The sequence below is a fragment of the Impatiens glandulifera genome, chromosome 1 (assembly GCF_907164915.1).
Source record: "Impatiens glandulifera chromosome 1, dImpGla2.1, whole genome shotgun sequence".
Classification (NCBI taxonomy): Eukaryota; Viridiplantae; Streptophyta; class Magnoliopsida; order Ericales; family Balsaminaceae; genus Impatiens; species Impatiens glandulifera.
Genome location: NC_061862.1, coordinates 78,999,990 through 79,020,158, shown reverse-complemented (window position 1 = coordinate 79,020,158; position 20,169 = coordinate 78,999,990). Strand labels below are relative to the sequence as shown.

Sequence of the window (20,169 nt, the reverse complement as noted above, 5' to 3'; positions counted from 1 at the left end):
AGCCCTATAAAAAATCGACCGTATGTGTACGTATTTTAATATATCTTTAAATATAGTCTATTTTAAATATATTTGCAGCCCTATAAATGATAATTTTTTTAGTTTAAGTAAGATTCTTGACACACGTCTTTTTACTTTATAAAACTCATTTTCTAATATATTTTGTTATTAAATAGTTATTTTATTATTTAATTTAATAAAATTTTATTATATACTCAACTATTTTTTTTTATTTCTTAGTTTAATTTATATATTTCATTTTTTAATTTATTATATTATATATATTTTATATATTTCATTTTTTAATTTATTATATTATATATATTTTATATATTTCATTTTTTAATTTATTATATTATATATATTTTTTAACAATTAAACCGATCGAACCGACGTTTCATCGTCAACCGGCGGATGAAGATTTAAAAAAACCGACACAACGGATAACATTTTTTTTTTTTTTAAATACCGAACCGGCTTACACCATACTGACTACAACCCATTTCATGAATACCGACTACGACTCTCAATTTGATTCCTTATCTGGGACAGTTTTATTAATTAAAAATTAAATATTTACAAATAAATTAATTAATAAAGAAATGAGTAACAACTGTAGTGATGATCATTGATTCATGCATCCCAATCCCAGGCAAGAAGACATGAACACCGATCAAGAAGCAACCTTTTTATTATGATCATGTGTTTATAAATTAACAAACAAACGGATCCCATACGCATATATATATAGGTCCCGTTTGATACTTACATTATATACAAAAACACTCAACAATAAAAGATTGACTCAAATCAAATATAAAATTTACCATCTTACTATTATATTCACCTTAACCCCCCAATATGTTACGTCTAAAAATAAAATATGTAAAAATTTGATTATCACTAAAACTATTTGGAGGGAAAAGTTAATAATGGAGAACTAACTTTCTTAAAAATAACAGGTGGTGTTAGTTCTTAGTTGGAATAAATGAAATGAAATAAATATTTTAATTTGTAAGCAACAGTTTTATTTTGGAAGATGCGGAATATCTTTAGAGAGAAAATCGATGAATTATTAAATGTAAGTAAATTCTTTAAAAAATAGTTATATTTTACAATAATAATAATAATAATAATAAATTTGTAAGAGTAGTAAATAGACACATAAAAGAGGCAAGTTCACGCCTCCTATTCTTCACTCCATTTGGTCTATCCATATCTGACCAAACTCGTATGCCCACCACAATCTATATCTACAATTACTTGCCACTATTAATTTATTTATTTTTAAATAATAGATATTTTTCAAATAAGATAAAAATATATATATTATAGAGACACTAAGGATAAACACACTTACAACCACAAAAAACAAAACAAAACAAAACAAAATCAGTGGTAGGGATAGATAGATAGATAGATAGGGATGAAAGAAAAACAAAACCACTATACTAATGTTTCACTATTTTGGTTGCAACTAATTCATAGATGGGCAAGTTGTGAGAATAGTTTTTATCTATGGATTCAACAAGTTGTTGCATTGATGATGATCATGTCTTAATCTTTGTTATATGTCCTTTCATTGAGGATTACAAGTACCAAGAAATCAAACCATGCACCTCTTGGGAGTCAAGAGTCGGGCTCCTACACAACACGACGGTTCTTCCACACATGAGGGGATTCTAAGACGGGTTCCTAGATTTGGGAAGGGGAGCAATTTAACAATCCGCATTTTTTTCACATGCCTGACCCCCCACTTCAATCGTGACGTTCTTAGTGATAATTGAACATCTAAACAAAGACTATTGAGGTTAATTATAGAACAAAGAAAAGAAAGTCAGTGTCAAATCAGGACACTGATTACTATCTTTTCAAGGTTTAATAATAAATGAGTTGAGAAGAAGCCTGGAGAAAGAAAGAAAGAAAAAAAAAATGGTGGGTTTTGATGGAAAATGACATGACTCCAGTTAAGCCTCAAATTTCATGATGCTGATGATGATGATAATAGCAGCTTAGGAACTCCAAGTGGGTAAGATAATAATAATAATAATAATAATAATAAACAAAGCTTATTGGAATCATGATTGAGGGTTGGGGCTTATCCAAATTCTTTTTAAGATGCGTAACAAACTTGAATTTGTTAAGGACAAATATCCAAATTGGTTGGGTTTGGTAAGAAGCAATGTTGGATGAATGGATGGATGGTGGGAGGCAAACAGATGTCTTCTTTTTGAAGAGGTTAAGGTTAAAATAAGAAACCAAACTATCTTATTATAATATCAAATCAAACTGTCTTAGTGCCTAAACTGGATGATGGCCAGCCAAATCATTTAATAACTTAAGTAAAATAAATTGCAAAGATGAGAATAGAAATAAGATCTCACAGAGTAATTTGAGAGAATAGTCGCCATCCCAACCCGGCAAATTAATCTTCGGAAATTATACATATGGCCTCGAAGAAGAAACTTGATGCAGATTGAGTTGGTCGTGAATCTGCCTGAATTTGTCTTTTAGTCTTTGTATCTGCAAATTGAACAATATCCTTAGTAGGAAACAATTTGCAAGAACTATTCATGAATCTTTCAACACTTCAAATGTTTCTTGTATTATTGTTTTTTTTTATGGGCTTTATCTAGTTTCTTATCGCTATAGAATTGATGGCCCATTTGAAAACACATTTTTTAAAACAATTGCTATGTGAAACTCTCTTTTTCATTGTATATAAATATGCACCAATTTAAACACACACACAAAAAGGAGAAAGGATGACAATCCAAAATTAACCGAATTACCCGTTTTAGTTCAATTTCTGTTTCTCGTTTTCTCTGCCCCAATGAGTGCCTCAAATTGGTAATGTCAAAAACATTATCTAAATCATCTTGAAATGCAGATTCTAGGTCTTCCCGAAGAAGTGCAGGCAACTTATCCACAACCGGCATAAGAAGGAAGCAATTGAACTGAAAATAAATAAATCAATAGATTAATGATCAAATTAAGTACTTTTTGTTTTTTCCTTTCAAAAAACTACTAACCTTAAGCTCAGCAGAAGCTAAGAAATATTCTCTAATGCCATGGAAGATCTGTTGAACCAAAGCATAGACAATCCTTTCCGAGGAAGGAGCAAGCCTTCTGTTCCAAAGGGTGATGTCGAGAAGATCAGCGAGTCTCATCTCTGTTGTCTGAACCCCACCGGCATTTGAATCCATGCCCGATGATATCTGACTGAGTTTCACATCGGTTCTTGATTTGATATCTTGTTTATCGTTGAAACCGGATCCAAATGATGACTCCTGGGATACAGCAGCTGATGGAGAACTTTCGTTGTTAAGGGAGTGTTCTGTACCACCAAAAGAATCTAGAAAATGGCGCAATCCCGCTCGATTCTGTATAGTGTAAGGGTAATATTGTAATTATTTAAGTTAGTTGGTTAGTAGCTTATGTGCAGATATGAATGTGTAATGCATACTATCCAGATTCATCTTCTAGAAAGATCAACGGATAGAAGTTGTTATAGAAACTATTAAATAAGCCTCCGAAGTTGACAATGTGTCTACATTTTGCCTAACCTCTATACGTTGTATATAGAGGTTAACTGAAAGATATGAAATCAATGAGAGAAATATAATGAAGTTGAAATCTCTATATTATGGAATTTCTCCATAGATTTCTCATCTAAGGGCTTAGGTTAATCAAATTTTCACCCAAGGGCTCATTTGGAAACACTTTTTGGATCCAGATCAAGATGAGAAACCAGAAAGTGTTTCCAAATGGGATATGGGTTCTCTCATCTAATGGCTTAGGTTTATTCACTTCTCATCAACCTTTTCTTCTAAAATCATAGATCTCACATTACAATAGGAGTATATGATAAGTCCGGTAATCTTCTGTTCAAATTCATGTCCATTAAAGAGGAATTCCAAATTTAACAACCTTATTGTGGAGGGACCATGAAACATAACGAGTAGTGCTCACAAGATCCTCCATACACCTGTGGCAACAAAAAAACATGTAAATTCTGCAAATAGTTGCTACCCTAGCAAATATAATATCTTATTTCTTGTAAGTTAAACCTACGACATCAAAGAAGCCTGAATTCTGATGCACATCTACAACAAAAAAGATTCCAAAAATTATTCGTGACTAACTTTTCTCGGCATGATCTCTCAGTAGATTCTGCAAAGTTGTTGAAGGCAGTGTCAACCCGCCTCAAGAACACCTCGTGACCACTCAGAAATTCGCCTTCTTTCTGTTGGCAGGTTCAAGAAAAAAAGGTCACACTTGTCAGAGAAAAAAAGTAGGCATGTCGATGGAACAATCACATAAACAGTTAGGAAACACAATTTATGTCAGAATATTAATCCAGATGGGATCACATTTAGAAACAAAGTGTATCTGAATTAGTGTGACTAAGATTCAGATATTCCAGATCCAAGAACAAAAGTGTTTCCAAATAGGGTTGTCTATGCATATTCACAAAAGAAAAAAGTCTGTACCTGAAGCAGATGAACTGCAATAGGAAGCAATCTCTTCAAGATGTGTAAGAGTCTGCTGCCCAGCTGAAAATACAATGAGAGATATAATACAGATTAAGATGATAATGAAAAACTAATAATTATTATAATAGATTGACCCCATATAATGATAATATGAGTAGTTTAAAATGTTACCTGATGAAGAAAAGGTTCAAATGTATCACGAGCCTTTGCAACAGCAATCACACAAGCTGTCCTATTTCTCTCAAATTAAAGAGAGCAGGATAACAAGCAGAATTCAAGGAATTTGGATAAGATAAATGATCTCAATAGATGGCCACATAAAATCTTATATAAAAGGAATACCTGGAATAATTGGTTCCATCGTGAATGTCTTCAACTCCACACGCATTCACAATTTCTTCACGAGTAATTGAAGGGCATTTAGTTCCTCCAACAACGAAACGAAACTCAGCCATTGCTCGGTGGTATTGAGCACCTCCATAGAGACGCATTCCTGCATTCTGTGTATCCAATCAAGCCAAAAGTCTTATTTTTGTAGGGAGTTCTGGCACCTTCGGTTTTTAAAAGTTCTATTAAACACAAAAGGATTAATTTCTCATTCCAACATAAGGAACATAAATTATAGCATTTGAAGATAACTTAAGTGAACTGGAACAATAAGAAGTAGGCTGCAATATATTGCATACCGGTATTAACTTGTATGGAAGCTGGATACCATCAGTACCCACAAATGGCCCTCCATTGGACCGTTCTTCTTGTAGTGTTTCCCCTAGAACAAGGAAGAGATGATAAGAAAACAAATATACAATATCTATAATTGCTACCTGTTTAAGATTTAGACAAATACCAAATTTATCCGGAGGTGCAACCACCGACCCTTTCAGTAGTAACGATAACTGCATAACGTTTGAAATATTTGTAAGTAATTCAATGCCAAAAATCCCCCAAAACGAAGGGACTCTAAAAAATGATAACAGTCCTAGAAGGTCATTATTAACTGAAAGAATATTTAAAGTCCAGAAGATACGTATTACAATCCCAACCACAAGAAGAACTTAGACTCTGTTTGGTAATTGCATAAAACTTAAACATTTGCCAATTTTACACCCCTTTCACTTTTCAAAATTCACCCAAGACAAGAAGATTAAAGAAGGCAAGCAAAAATGTGATACTACAATGAGAAGAATGAATCCTTTAAGATAGTAAGAAATGTTGAACCTTTGTCAGGAATAGATCATGAAAAGTTCTTCCTTTCTCCTTCAATTTTGCTTCGTCCAATGTGCTGCAAGGAAGAGAAGATCAAAGATGTACAAACAATGGAAAAACGAGAATGATATAAATCAAATCAAATACTTTGTTTTTTTTATCTGGAGGAGGCTAGACATAATTTGAGGATTAATTATTACTAGGAACTCGCTAATTATAGTAGAGATAGCTAATGCCATACCTGAGTTCCTCATTTATTCCATTTAGTTTTCTGTTTGCACTTCTTGACTCTTTCTCGAGAAGTGGAATGATAGATGGTACACTGTCAATGTATCTACAAAAATTACAAGTGTTTAGTAAAGAATTCAGCTTAGTTGGAGTTCAAAAGGAAAAATAAAAAGGTTGCATACCTTTTCTGCAGTAATTCCTCCAAGAACCGCCGAAGACTGCTAACCCCTGTCCTATTTCTTTCTTGATTACAAAGTGGACGATCCAATTTCTCCTCCAAGAATGATATATCTTCCATCTCCCTTAGAGAAATAGCCTGTACAAAGCAGATAAAAAAAAGGTTTTAGTAGCCCATAGCGTATGATGATGAAGCTTCTTGGGAAAACTTATCAAACTAGACGAAAATTTAGCTGAGATTCAAACCAAATGAAAATTCTACAAAAGAAAAGCAAGTTAAATGTAAAGAAACTAGAAGGTGAGATATTATTATGAAAATTATGTTAAAATCATCACATTACAAAAAAGTGCTCATCAACCTGGCAAGCTTGAAAGAAGGGTATATAAATTCTAAAACCAGAAAGCAATAACCTGTTTGAACTCCTCATTTGATTTGTAAAGGCATTCTGGTCCAGAACCAACTCTTCCCGAAGGCACTGATGTGAAAAAAGGAGAATCTCCTAACATGAAGCCATCGAGAGTACTAGCTGGTGGACGAAGAAAAACTTCAACATCAGAAGCACGCGCAAACTGAGGTATCTTGGTGTCGAGCTTCGTGGACACAATTACAGTCCTCGATAGCTCTGGATCAATCTGCAAGTGAAATTCATATTAACACCAACACAGCTCATCACATATGCTGAGCTATTTTCAAAAAAAGATTTATCATACTTGCATCACTATCCTCCTTGTTGTTGCATTGCTCCAATCATTACAATCTTCTAGGCATAATATGATGAACTCCTTATGCTGCATTTTAGCTCTTACAAGAGACTCGACAGCCCGAGCTTGGACCTGACTTGTAATACAACCATTGATATTCATATTCATCATCATTTTAATGAAATAATCGAAAGATTGGATGAAAAAAGAGTGGAGCTCAACCTGTAAAGCTCGGTTTTTACGACCTGGAGCTGGTGCAACAAGACCTGGAGTGTCTATAATTGTGAGATTTGGACAATTTTTATACTCCACTCTTATAATTATCTCTTTAGCAGAGAATTGACAAGTTTCGCGTTCCAATCTCATGTTTTCTGCTTCAATATGTACCTAATATAATAAACAAACATTGATGCGACACAAAGCAGTTATCAAAACAATGAAAGCTAACAGCAAATCACATTTTGAACTACTGAATTCCAGCATCCTCAGTTTCAACTTTCAAATGTGATTAAGATGGATAAGAGAATTCTGACCTGAATTTCATGGAGAGACTTTTCATGAGCAATGAGAGGGTCAGCATCGGAGACGAGATGACATACAGGAGAATCGCATTCCGGATTATACTTCATGTTTAGTGTAATTGGACGGCGCGTCTTAGTTCCTCCACCGACGTGGTTAAATTGGAAGCCCATAAGAGCTTCGACAAGTGCACTCTTGCCGTCGGTCTGATGACCGACGAGCAGCACAGCGGGAGCTTCAAACGGCGTGTTGAATTCCTGTGCTAGACCATGAAGTTCGTTATAAGCTTCGTAGAGCGTTGCCTTACCTTCCATTTCTAAGCTTTCGAAAGCCTCAGCTGTCTCTTCTACTACAGTTCTCTCCATTGATGATGATATGCTCTCTCTTTTCTCTTATGCTGTCCACTGTAGCATCAGAATTCGTAAAGAGTGAAGCTAAGCTTAAGAGACTGTACTTTATCTTCAGGCTTTTCTTTATTTACTCTTTGATCCATTATTAGTGGCGGTTATTTCTCATGGGCCTAGCCCAAAGAGCTTCTCAACCGGACTTAATGTTCATTGTTTCGGTTTCGGATTATTCAAGTTTTTCTAATTCAGTTTAGACCAAATATTGAACTTACGTATACAATTACGTATACAATTGTATCCGAAATTCCGAATAGACCAAATATTGAACTTACATACACAATTGTATCCGAAATAGTCTGATAAGAAAATTTGATGAAATGACACTATTAGTGACATCATCTTCGAAAATGACACCGTCCTAATAAAGTTTGCAAAGAATGACCCTTCCCTTTCGGACAAAAATACCCCTTTGCTTCCTTCGACGCAAAAAGATGATCCGGTAATGTTTGCAAAAATAACATCGCTCGAAGGGTGTCTCACATATCAGGTCATCTCTTCGTGTCAAGAACATCATGCGTCGTGTGACGCGAATGAGTATTTTCGCTTTTAAACAAACCAAAAAGATTATTTTTACAAACTTTTATCAACCTCGTTCATTTCCCAAAAAGATCCTCTCGTCAAATTTCCAGTTTCGTTATAAAGACTAAAACAATATATAATACAAATAGTTTTTAAACTAAACATGACCAATTTATGTACATGATAGACATTTTACATCCAAATCCAAAAAAATAGAAACAAAATCACAACATTACATAATTCATTACAAACACAAAAATAAAATTACATAAACAAATGTTGTTCCACGAATATGGGACAAAGTTTCAAGCCAAGCTTATTCATACTAATCTTACAACATTCATAGATTATGCACATTTCGAAACCTTATTGATAGTCAAATTCCATCAATGGCATTGTTCAAATCCCCACCAAGCAACGACAATAAACCCCCGCCGTGAACTCTCCCTTCTGGTATTCCAAAATTAAAACCATTTCTCATGCTTTGTTCCCCATTCTCGGTTCGTCTCGAAAACGATGATGGACAAGATTTCATTGACAAAGGAACCAACACTTGACAAGGTATTAATTGTCTTCTCTTAACGGACAAACACTCACCACCACCCGAATCCGAAACCACACTCGCCCGAGTCACCGCAGAAGAACTCTCCATTTCAGATCTAACCAATCCTTTAAACAACCCCGGTCCAATCATTCCTCCACTGCGTTTCATCTCTTGATCTTGAACCAAACTACCATGACCCGCACAAAATCCATTCCTTCCCCTCGCAAATTTCTCGCACTTTCCTCCTCCGCCCCAGTTACACCTTTTCCCTCCCCCGTGCGCCTTACAAAACTCCGTGCTCCCTTGCGCGCTCTTCCCGCAATTCTCGGACCTACACCGTTTCCCCCCACCGTGCTTAACGCAACAATCGGTTCTACCGCGCGCGCTCTTTGTGCATTCTGGAACCGAACATCTCTTCCCGCCGCCATGAGCCACGCAGAAATTCGTCCCCCCATGAACGCTCTTCGGACAAATCCCTCCCCCGTCGAACAAACACCTTTTCCCCCCTCCGTGCCCTTTACACAACGGAGTACTCCCTTCCGCACCCTTCGTACATCCCGCGAATACGCATCGTTTCCCACCTCCGTGTGCCTTGCAATACAACGTGCTCCCCTGAGCGCCTTTCAAACACTCGGAAAATAGACAACGACGACCCCCTCCGTGAGATATGCAAAGACCAATTTGCCCTTCCGCACTCCGAGTGCAGTTTTCGACTTTACATCTCTTCCCCCCACCGTGTTTAATGCATAGACCCGATTTTCCTCGCGCCGCTTTGTCGCAACCCGTCGGATGCCCGCATCTTCTTCCTCCTCCGTGAGCTATGCAGAGATCGGTTTTCCCTTCTGCGCTTTTCGTGCAGCCTAAATGTTGACATCTCTTTCCGCCTCCGTGCGCTTTGCAATAGGCGGTTCGACTTTCCGCGCCTTTATTGCAACCTGGTTTTTGACACCTTTGACCGCCTCCATGGCCTATGCATAGGCCGGTTGCTCCACGTGCTCCTTTTGAGCAACCCTCGAATTTGCATTTCTTCGGCGTGTTCGTGCTAGTTTTGGATGTGAAATTGACTCTAGGAGCGAAGAGAATTGTGGGCATGTAGCCGCCTGATTTCTTTGCTGAAGTCGAGCCCTCATCAACAAGAGGAATTGCCACGGTACCAGAACCAGAACCAGAACCAAAGCCAGAAACAGAAACATCTGAATAATCCGATATAGTGGACATTTCGTCACCACCTCCAGAAAGGCCAAGTTTAAGAATGGAATCGCAATGAAACGAAGAAGATAAACATTTGCCCTTGTCTAACCTACTAGATGAATGATCATCAGAATAGGTACTTGGAGTTGGGCCTAATCCAAGAACAAGTCTACATCCATCATCATATTTGCTTCCATTTTCAGTTCGAAAGTTTCCAAAACCAGCTACCTCGTTCACCCCATAGCCCAAGCAATTCAAACTTAAAGTGGTATCACCACAATTAGTTTTGAAACACTCACCATTGAGATCCATTTTTTAGAAGATTGTATTGCTCAACGGTTCAACACTTTCTATACTTAAAAGTAGGAAGAACAAATGGAAGAAACTTGTTTAAGCTACCACCCCCGCTCACAAAGCCTGATGTATCCGATCTGTCCATTCCTTTTACAGTAAATCGATCAATCAAGCTAATCTGAAGAATATTTCATGACCAGTTGAGCTTTGTTATGCTTCTTGCTGTGAACAATCATTAAGCTTCATTTACCTAACATAATTACTTCAGATTCTCAGATCAAAAAAACAGATCATCTTAATAATCAAGGCAGTTAAACAAGCACTTAAAGTATGACAGAAATTTCAAATCAATCGCTATTTCCTTGCTTCGAATACAAACAGTGTTAGAGAAGTAACTCAATTCCTTCCATCTCATAAAACTTATCAATTAAAAGGAATATTCAGAAGCCAATACAAGATCTACAAAGAAAGTCATCAAACTTCAGATTCTCCGAAATAAGAAAACATTTTCTCATCGAAAGTTAGAATTTCTGAAAGCTATACATACAGAAACCTAAATTGAAAAGAAAGAACTCATTTATCTATCTACATCTTCTTCTCTAATGTATAGCCGAAGCCACTACAAATGACATCTAATCAGAAAAATAAGGTTAAAATTAGCAAAAATCCTCAAATAACTGCAGATAAGAGAATCAAAGAAGAAGAAGAAGCTTAAACTCTTATTTAGTAAATAAGGATGAACATAGAGAAAAGTAAAAGATGAAGAATACATCTGAAATTGAAAGAACAATACCTTGACGGATTTAGCAACGGAGAATCTCTGCGTATGTGATAGATTTGTGAAGACCTAATGCGAGAATCAAGTCAAGAGAGCGAAAGAAAGATGAAAGGAAGTGTTTAGAAAGAGAAGGGACGGTTTTAGAAAGAGAAATACATCCAAGTTGGGCGCTGCACCAGCGTAAGGAAGATAGAGAGCGGTGCTGAAAATTCAGGAATTCTTAAGCCCTGTTTGTTTGTTTTTTGTTTTTATATATATATATAACCTTTATTTTTTTATTTTATTTTTTGAATTAAGAAAAATTAGAATGACACTCCTCAATCATTGTTTCCCGTTTCAACTCAAAAACTTTCAGATAGAATCAAACTCTATGACATTTTAGTCTCTTAAATCGATTCTTACTACTAAACTACATTAGTATTAGTATGTTAAGACGGTTAGTAATAATAATTAAATAAGATTTCTTAACGAAACTTAAACACTATCCTAACATTCATAATTTATAATAAAAAAAAATTTATAAAAATTATATTTTTAGGTCTACTTGTCCAATTGAGCCTAGTTATTGATATAGTTATTAATTAATTTAGATTTTGCATCTCTTTCACTTTAAAATTTCACAATTTATGCTTTTTTGGGTTAAAATTATAAAAAAAATAAGATTTTGTCTTAATAATTTCAAAGTTTAGTTAACTTTTTTTCCGTGATATTTATAAATAAAAAAATTAATATCATTAATTTAAATATCTAACTTCAATTTTAAGAATTTTTAAAAATGAACAATAAAATTCTTAATTTAAGGAAATTAAATAGTTAAATAAGTCATATGTATATTTTATTTATTAGTAAATATTAAGTAAATAATAAATTAAATGTGCTTGAAATCATTAAACTATTTTTTTTTATTTTAATAATAAAGAACCCAAATTATATGATTTTAAAAAAAAAATGTAATCTCAATTTATCAAATATGGGAATTGACCATTACTTTTTTATTTAGATTAATTTTATTTTTTCTATAAAAAGGATTAATTCTTTTATTAAATAAAAAAGTACAATAAATAAAATTACTTTTACTAACTCTATTTTTTAACCATATCAAAATAAACATTTTTATTCAAATTCCACTCATTGTATCAATTATCTAATCATCATTATAAGGTAGTAATGATGGGTTCTTTTCATATTAGTTAATTATTAACCGTGTTCATTATTTTATTTTAAATAACAACATATTATTAAAATAATTTTCATATTCCTTCTACTCTCTTGTTCTAAACTCAAAGATTCTTGTATTTTGTTTTTTTAGAATTTTTATAAACATTTATATTAGTTTCCTTTTAAAATATGAAAAAGTAATTGGAATGAAAAAAAAAAGTTATTAAATTTATAAGTATATATAATTAAATTATATTTTATAATTTTCATAAAATTGAGTTATAAAAAAATAAATTTAAAAATATTTCATAATTATAAACTTAAATTTTATTTAAAAATAATAATTATAATAAACGGGCATAGAAAGAAATGGAACCGTGGACGGTTTTGGTCATGCGGTGCTGATTCAGACACTACAAACTTTTGAGTGACAGGGATGGTATGTAGTAAAAGACGATTCTATCCTCATAATAATTACATAAGAAAGGGACCACAGAGAAAAGGTTGAAGGGTATTAATGTCATGTTAGATGATGACGGAAAAATGGGGCCGAAAAAATGAGTGGTCAATGTGGAGTTGTCGTGGCGCTCCCCAATCATCAATTTTAATATCTCATGTGGAAAGTGAAATAAATAAACTTTTTTTTATAATTTTATAAAAAAAAATAAGTTTTTTAAGTTTTTAATTGGTTTAATTATTAAAAATATTTTTATACGATAAGACGAGTGATTTGAGGATTAAAATGATAGTAATTAGTAATATAATAAAGATTTTTTCTTAAACAAAAAATTAAAATCAAACTAGCTCTTTGTTAGCTGGCAAACTATGCCAGTTTTTGTTGGCTCCAGTCCTCACCTCATATTTCGGCTCGGCTGGCTCGGCTGGACATTTCACACGCTTTTATATTTTAGTTTATGTTTAATATGTGGAAATGAAATTTGAATGGTTATTTATTATTTAAAGTATACGAATTTTTTATTATTTAAGATTATTTGTAAACAAATAATCATCATGTCAACAATTATTTTTAAAACTAGTTTGAATCTTTTTTTATCATCCTATCTATTATTTGTAGGTCAAAAACCTAATTAAATATTTAAATAGATAATTCTTTACATTAATCATTTCAAATTAGGGTTAACTTTGTAATACATAATCTAAGTAAATAAAATATAGGGCAAATTAAATTGGCTCTAATTATTTTTATCGCTCACTTTTAGTCCTTAAATTGTTTTTTAAACTAAATCGCCTATTCAACTTTTAGAAAAGTTACCATAGCCCTCTTGTAAATTTTTTGGTTAAATATAATGAATTAAGCTTAAAATAGTTTTTTTATATATATTATCTTTAATTATTATTTTTAATATATTTATATATATAATTATTAAATAATTATATATATATTATCATTAATTTTTATATAATAATATTATTATTAAATTCTTTCATATATATATATATAAATAAAATATATATATATATATTATTTATTTTTATCTGTATCTATATTTATATTTATATTTATAAAAAAAGTTTAAAAATAAATTATATATATTATTTTTAATCATTAATATATATATAAATTTATATAATATATTTTAAAAAATAATTTAAAGGCTAAAAAAAGTAAATATGACATTTAAACTACTCAATTACTTTTAACTCTTACATTATTTTTTTAAATATCTATTATATAAATATTATATATAAATTAATGATTAAAGAGAATATATATATATATATATATATATTATATATAAATTATTTTAAACTTTATTCTATATCTATAAAAAAATAATTTAAAATAATATAGATATATTATATTTTATTTATATATTATATAAAAGATTTAATAATTATATAAATATAAAAATTAATAATATATATATATAATATTATATATATAATCGATTTAATAATTATATATATAAAAAAAATAATGATTAAAGATAATATATAAAAAAAATATTTTAAGTTTAAACTGTTGTGTTTAATCAAAAAGTTGATAGAAGGGTTATTGGTGACCTTCTAAAAAGTTGAAGTAGTGATTTGTTTTAAAAATTAATTTGAGGGCTATAAATGAGCGATTGAAAAAAATTAAAGAGTCGCCCAAGTAAAGTAATTTGCCCTTAAATATATAATTTAAGCAAATTACTTTTCCTACCCCCTCCTATATTCCCACCCCGCTTCGTTCTTTAATTAATTCAAAAATGACTTATTTATCTTTATCACATTTATATATTTATATTTCTTATTTTATTTATTTTACTTATTTTATTTTATTTAATTATTAAGTTTTTTTTATTAAATATAATTAATTAATTTTTAATAATTTTTAACTTTATTTAATTAAAAATACAAAATATTATTATTATTTAAAATATATTAAATATTGAAATGTGTACTAATTTAATAAAGTATAAATATTTAATATTTTATTATATTAATTATATATATATATTAAAATACTTATAAAAAATATTTATTAAATAATAATTAATAATTAGTCTAATCATAATATTTTAATTAATAATATTATATATTAATAATTAGTCAAACATAATATTTTTAATTTTAATTAATAATATTATATATTAATAATTATTTTTAATTTTAATTAATAATATTATATATTAATAATTATTCAAACATAATATTAATAATTATTAATATTTTTATAAATAAAATTATCTATTAAATAATAATTAATAATTAATCTAATCATAATATTTTACTTAATAATATTATATTTAATATATTTTAAATAATTATAATATAAAAATAATAACATTTTATATTTTTAATTAAATAAATAAAGTTAAAAAAATATTAATAATTAATTAATTAATTATATTTAATAAAAAAACTTAATAATTAAATAAAATAAATAAAATAAAAATGTAAATATATAAAGGTGGTAGGGATAAATATGTCATTTTAGAGTTAATTAAAGAGTGAAGGAGGGGGTGAGAATATGGGAGGGGTGGGAAAAACACCTTTCCCATATTTTTAATTATTAAATCAACTAATGTTAGGATTGAGAAAAAACTAATGATTGTAGATGATTTTGAGAAAATAATAATTATTTTTGGTAAAAAAAAATTAAAATATATTGATATATATAAATAAAATAAAAAAATAATAATTTAAAATAAAAATATTTTAGTATTTTAATTAATAAAATATGTAATATAATTTTGTTAGAACGAATGAATTAAAAATTAATTTTATTTGAATAATTTTAAATACTTAAATAAAATAAGATCTAACCAAATAAATTTTTTAAATTAAAATTATTAATAATTATGATAAATGGGTAAGATCATCAGATTAGTAGTCATGTCAAAAGAAAGAAAAAATGATTAAAATTAAAGGGAAATGCACTCCATTAATGTTTTATTATCGAGTGCGTCGCTCCCCATTCGCTGCATCCGTCTGATTCGTTGGAATCTCGTGTATGTCCACGAGTCATATCATGATTGGTCTAGAAGAACAATTATTTTACGATTCCAGAAATCCAAACATGAGAGAGAAATAATGACGTAATTACCAATAATAATATTAATTAATACTTTCCACATGTTTGGGGTCTGTTTGTTAACGACCAATAAAGACGGCATCCAAATTTAAATATTATACTTTTTAAATCCTATTTATTATTTAATTAATCATTTTTGTTTTACGAACTTTATTTTAATTTAATTCTAATACTCTAGTATCATATTTTATTAAATTATTTATACTTATTTCTTTTATAATATGTTAAATAACAAATTAATTTAATTCAAATAAAGCCCGTGTATCATACAATTTCTTAGTTTCTATTTTTTTTATCAGTTTAATAATTTAATTAAAATTTTATGTTAGATTACACATGTAATTATATATTTAGTATGAATCATTCTCCATCCAAATTTTAATTTATTAAAATTCTGATCAAAATCATAATTTTAATTATAAATATTTAAATATATATATTGTTTTTAATTATGAATAACTAACGTGACCAAATCAATCGAGTTCAGGATAAGTCTGGACAAATTTTTGATAAGTTTCAGGGTAAATTATTTTTAAATTTAATTTTACTATTAGTAGTAAACTTAAATAAATATAAAATATACCATTATGTCATCTTATCTATATATATAATAATACTTAATTTGAATGTTCTTAGTTTGTCGGGTCAAGAACTATAGTTAATTTGAATATATATATGAGAGTAAATGAATAATTGAGTTCGTGAGTTGACTCAATCATAAACTTGAAACAAAACAAGTACAACTATTTAACCAACTAAGCTTATAAAATTTTATATTTTAAATTTAACGCCAAATTTGATTAATGTGCGACATTCATAATAATATAAGTTCAATTTTGTAAATAACTAATCTATTATTACATTTATATATAATAATATCACTAGTAAAAAAACCATTAATAGTAACCAAAAATAGTAACCGTTTGTTCAGCGGTTGATATTAAAGAGGTAATATCAACCGTTTTAAAAATCGTTGATATAAAGTGGGTCAATATCAACCGCTCTTAAAACGGTTAATATTAACTCATCTATATTAACGGAATTTTAAAACGGTTGATATTGACTCCACTCTATATCAACAGTTTTAAAAACCCTTAATATAAAGGGGTCAATATCAACCACTTTTAAAACGGTTGATATTAACTAATCTATATTAACGGAATTTTAAAACCGTTGATATTGACCCACTCTAACGGAATTTTAAAACGGTTGATATTGACCCACTCTATATCGACAATTTAAAAAAAAATTAATATTAACCACAACTATATCAACCACTTTAAAAACCTTTAAAAACGGTTGATATTGACCAAATCTATATCAACCATTTTAAAAATGGTTGATATAAACGTGGCAATATGTATTATAAGACTTATTCTAAAATGTATTATTTTAAAAAAAATTTATTTTGCATATTTTATTATTGAAACTTTTGTATAAATTTTATTATATTATATTTTATTATTGCAAGCAAAATGTTTGAATAAATTTTATTCTTTTAGTAAAAAAGAAATTATTCAATATTTTTATTAAAAGTTGTTATGAGAATTTATTTGTAATTTTTTAGTTATTTTTATTTATTTTATATGAGGAATAAAAGTGAGATAAAATAATAAAAAAAATAAACACGAAGGAATATTTTTTTGGGGGAAAATAAAAATAAAAATATTAATAAATTTAGTGTTTATGAAAAATATAAAATATTAATAAATTTTAATATTTAATAAGAATAAAAAATACTATTAAAAATATTAAAAAGAAGAAATTAAAATTTAAGATTTAAAGAAAAAAATTAATGAGTGGAGAGATTAGAGAAACTTGGAAAGATATATAATCATATATTTTTATTAAATTTAAAATATAATTAATAATTATTTATATAAATATACATGAATTTATTAATAATTAATTATATGAATTATATATATATAATATAAATATTATATAATAATAATAAGTAAAAAAACTAAAATTTTATGATAATAAATTTTAAATTTAAAAACATAATATAATTTTATATTTTATGTAATAAAATAAATATATATATATATATATATAATTAAATTTTAAATATTCATATTTATTTAATAAAATATACATATAAAATATTTTAAATTTAAAAAATTTATATAAATTAATTTGATTTGTTATTTAATAGAGTAAATATATAGAATATTACCATTTTAAAAATAGTTGATATTAAATATTTTTTAATATTTTTAATTTAATAATTTATATTTATATATAATATTTAATAGTTAATATATATATAATATTTAAGTAATTAAATTTGTTAAAATATAATATATATATATAATTAAAATAAATAAATAAAATATCATTAAAATTAAAATCGAGGGTAATTATATAAATTAATTAATTAATTAATTCTCAATCATCTGATAATTTCTCATCAACCTTGATAACTTCTTCTCTCCTCAATCACCTCTTTTCCCACAACCTTTATTTTTATAACCTCGATTACTTATTCTATCCTCAATCTCTCTCTCATCCCTTAACTTATGCTCTCAAATCCTAGCGACAACTCTCTTCCTTCAAATCAATGCTCTTAATTCTTTTCTCATTTACCTTATAGGTAAAATTATCATTGTATAATCAAGTTTTTTAGGTACACTAAGAAAATATTAAATAGATTAAACAGATTTCTCCAACAATGTTTATATTATTAACTTTAGTTTTTAATTATTTATGTTGTAAATGTCTTTATGTGTAGGTGTACTAAATTTGGACGGAATTAATTATGAAGAAGAGGAGGTAGTTAATTATGAAGAAGAAGAGGTTTATGCTGAAGGAAGAAGAAATAGATGATGATAGAAGATGAAGATCGAATTATTATTTTTTATTTTTTGTATTATGATTTTTTTATTTAAATGTAGTATTTGTATGTATTGGAATTAAATTGTTTTAATGTTAATTTTGGAATTATATTTAAAAATTATATTGTCATTTGAAATTTTGTATAAAATAATTAAATTTATTTTAAAGTGATTTTTAATTAAATAATTGAAATAATTTTTTTTTTTATAAATTCAGAATAAAAAATGTCAAACAACTATTATAATTAAGAAATTACAACCATTTTTATAGTTCTTAATAACAACCGCCTACAAAATGGTTGTTATTGATTAATAAAAACAGGCTTTATGTGCTTTATGTCCGTTAATATTGAGTAATGATAACATTTTATAAAACTGTTGATATTGCTTAATAACAATTGCATGTAAAACGGTAGATATTTCTTAATAACAACTGCTCACAAAACGGTTGTTATTGAGTAATAACAACAAAACAGTTGTTATTGAGTAATAACAACCGCCCCAAAATGGTTGATATTTCATGTTTGAGCAATGCCTACGGATGCTCTGGTAACGGATGTCAACCGCTTTTTGAGCTGTTGTTATTACTCAATACTAACAATTTTTTGTTCAATAACAACAGTAAAAACCATTGATATTGATCTTTTTTTTACTAGTATGCTTAATTTGAATTTGTTTGGTTTGCCAGGTCGAAAAATATGGTTAATTTGTATACTTATGTGAGAGTAAATTGATAATTGAGTCGAATCATGGATTGATCTGCTCATAAATTTGCAACGGTTAAAAATAAAATTAAAAATGTTATATATATGTTTTGAAATTATAACTTAACAAAAAAAAATACAACATTTTAACTAAGTGTGATTGGGTGTGGTTTTCCAAAGGATAATAGGTCGGTAAAATTAAATGAGAGTGGTTAAAAAATATGAATCAAATATTTGTTTGACCAAAGTGTGAGCTAATGAGGTTAAATGTCGATTGAGATTTGTGGTTTATTTTCCTAAAGATAAGAGACGTGTGAAAGTATGATTGAGATGTGATTTGCTAAGAGATAAGAGGTGGGTAACAAATGATTATTAGGTCACAATATTAGAGGTCGATTGAGATTAGTGGTTAATTTGCTAAAAATAAGAGACGTGTAAAATTGTGATTAAGATTGCTGGTGGATTTTCTAAGGAATTAACAAGCTTTTAAAATGTGATTGAGATTGGTGATTGGTTTACCGAGGAATAAGAGGTGTGTGAAAATATGATAAAGGGGAATATGAATAAATGTGATTCACAAGATGTCGACTAATTAAGTAATTGTTAATAAATATTAAATACAAAATATATATAGATACACAAAATTATAAAAAAAAATCAACAATCTCAAGTGGTCTAACGACTAAGGTGTTCATATTTCATGTTTAAGACAAGTGTTTAAATCCCCAAAATTGTAAATTTAAAAGTGAGTATTATATATATTTGAGAGATCGATGTTAAATAATGCATTCTTGAGTCTAATATATGGTGGCACAACTTTTAAACAAATGATAAGAGGCATGTGAAAGTGTGAGGTCAAATTTAATGGTTA

The 20,169-nt window shown here is 28.8% G+C and overlaps 2 protein-coding genes across 4 annotated transcripts; both read right to left on the bottom strand.

Annotated features, from left to right (window-relative positions):
* Positions 1-1,075: 1,075 nt before the first annotated feature.
* Positions 1,076-7,770, bottom strand: LOC124919037 (dynamin-like protein ARC5). 3 transcript variants are annotated; one of them, XR_007097549.1, is made up of 17 exons: positions 7,343-7,770; positions 7,032-7,196; positions 6,819-6,941; positions 6,519-6,740; positions 6,113-6,246; positions 5,944-6,036; positions 5,715-5,778; positions 5,183-5,392; positions 4,839-4,996; positions 4,668-4,728; positions 4,494-4,556; positions 4,146-4,246; positions 3,931-3,988; positions 3,033-3,383; positions 2,793-2,957; positions 2,385-2,523; positions 1,076-1,253 (listed from the first exon to the last, which is right to left on the bottom strand). XR_007097549.1 is itself a non-coding variant. In XM_047459154.1 (17 exons), exons 1-17 carry the CDS (start codon positions 7,691-7,693, stop codon positions 2,440-2,442), a joined length of 2,325 nt encoding a protein of 774 aa, XP_047315110.1. In that variant the 5' UTR covers positions 7,694-7,769; the 3' UTR covers positions 2,246-2,439. The 3 variants fall into 3 exon arrangements, 2 of the variants coding, with proteins under 2 accessions (XP_047315110.1, XP_047315108.1); XM_047459154.1 differs by lacking the exon at positions 1,076-1,253 and having other exon boundaries at positions 2,246-2,523; positions 5,183-5,265; positions 5,344-5,392; positions 7,343-7,769; XM_047459152.1 differs by lacking the exon at positions 1,076-1,253 and having other exon boundaries at positions 2,246-2,523.
* A 708-nt stretch (positions 7,771-8,478) lies between these two features.
* LOC124919036 (probable WRKY transcription factor 19) lies at positions 8,479-11,277 on the bottom strand. The gene is made up of 2 exons (XM_047459151.1): positions 11,077-11,277; positions 8,479-10,533 (listed from the first exon to the last, which is right to left on the bottom strand). The coding sequence occupies exon 2, from the start codon at positions 10,299-10,301 to the stop codon at positions 8,631-8,633; it is 1,671 nt and encodes a 556-aa protein (XP_047315107.1). The 5' UTR covers positions 10,302-10,533; positions 11,077-11,277; the 3' UTR covers positions 8,479-8,630.
* Positions 11,278-20,169: the final 8,892 nt, after the last annotated feature.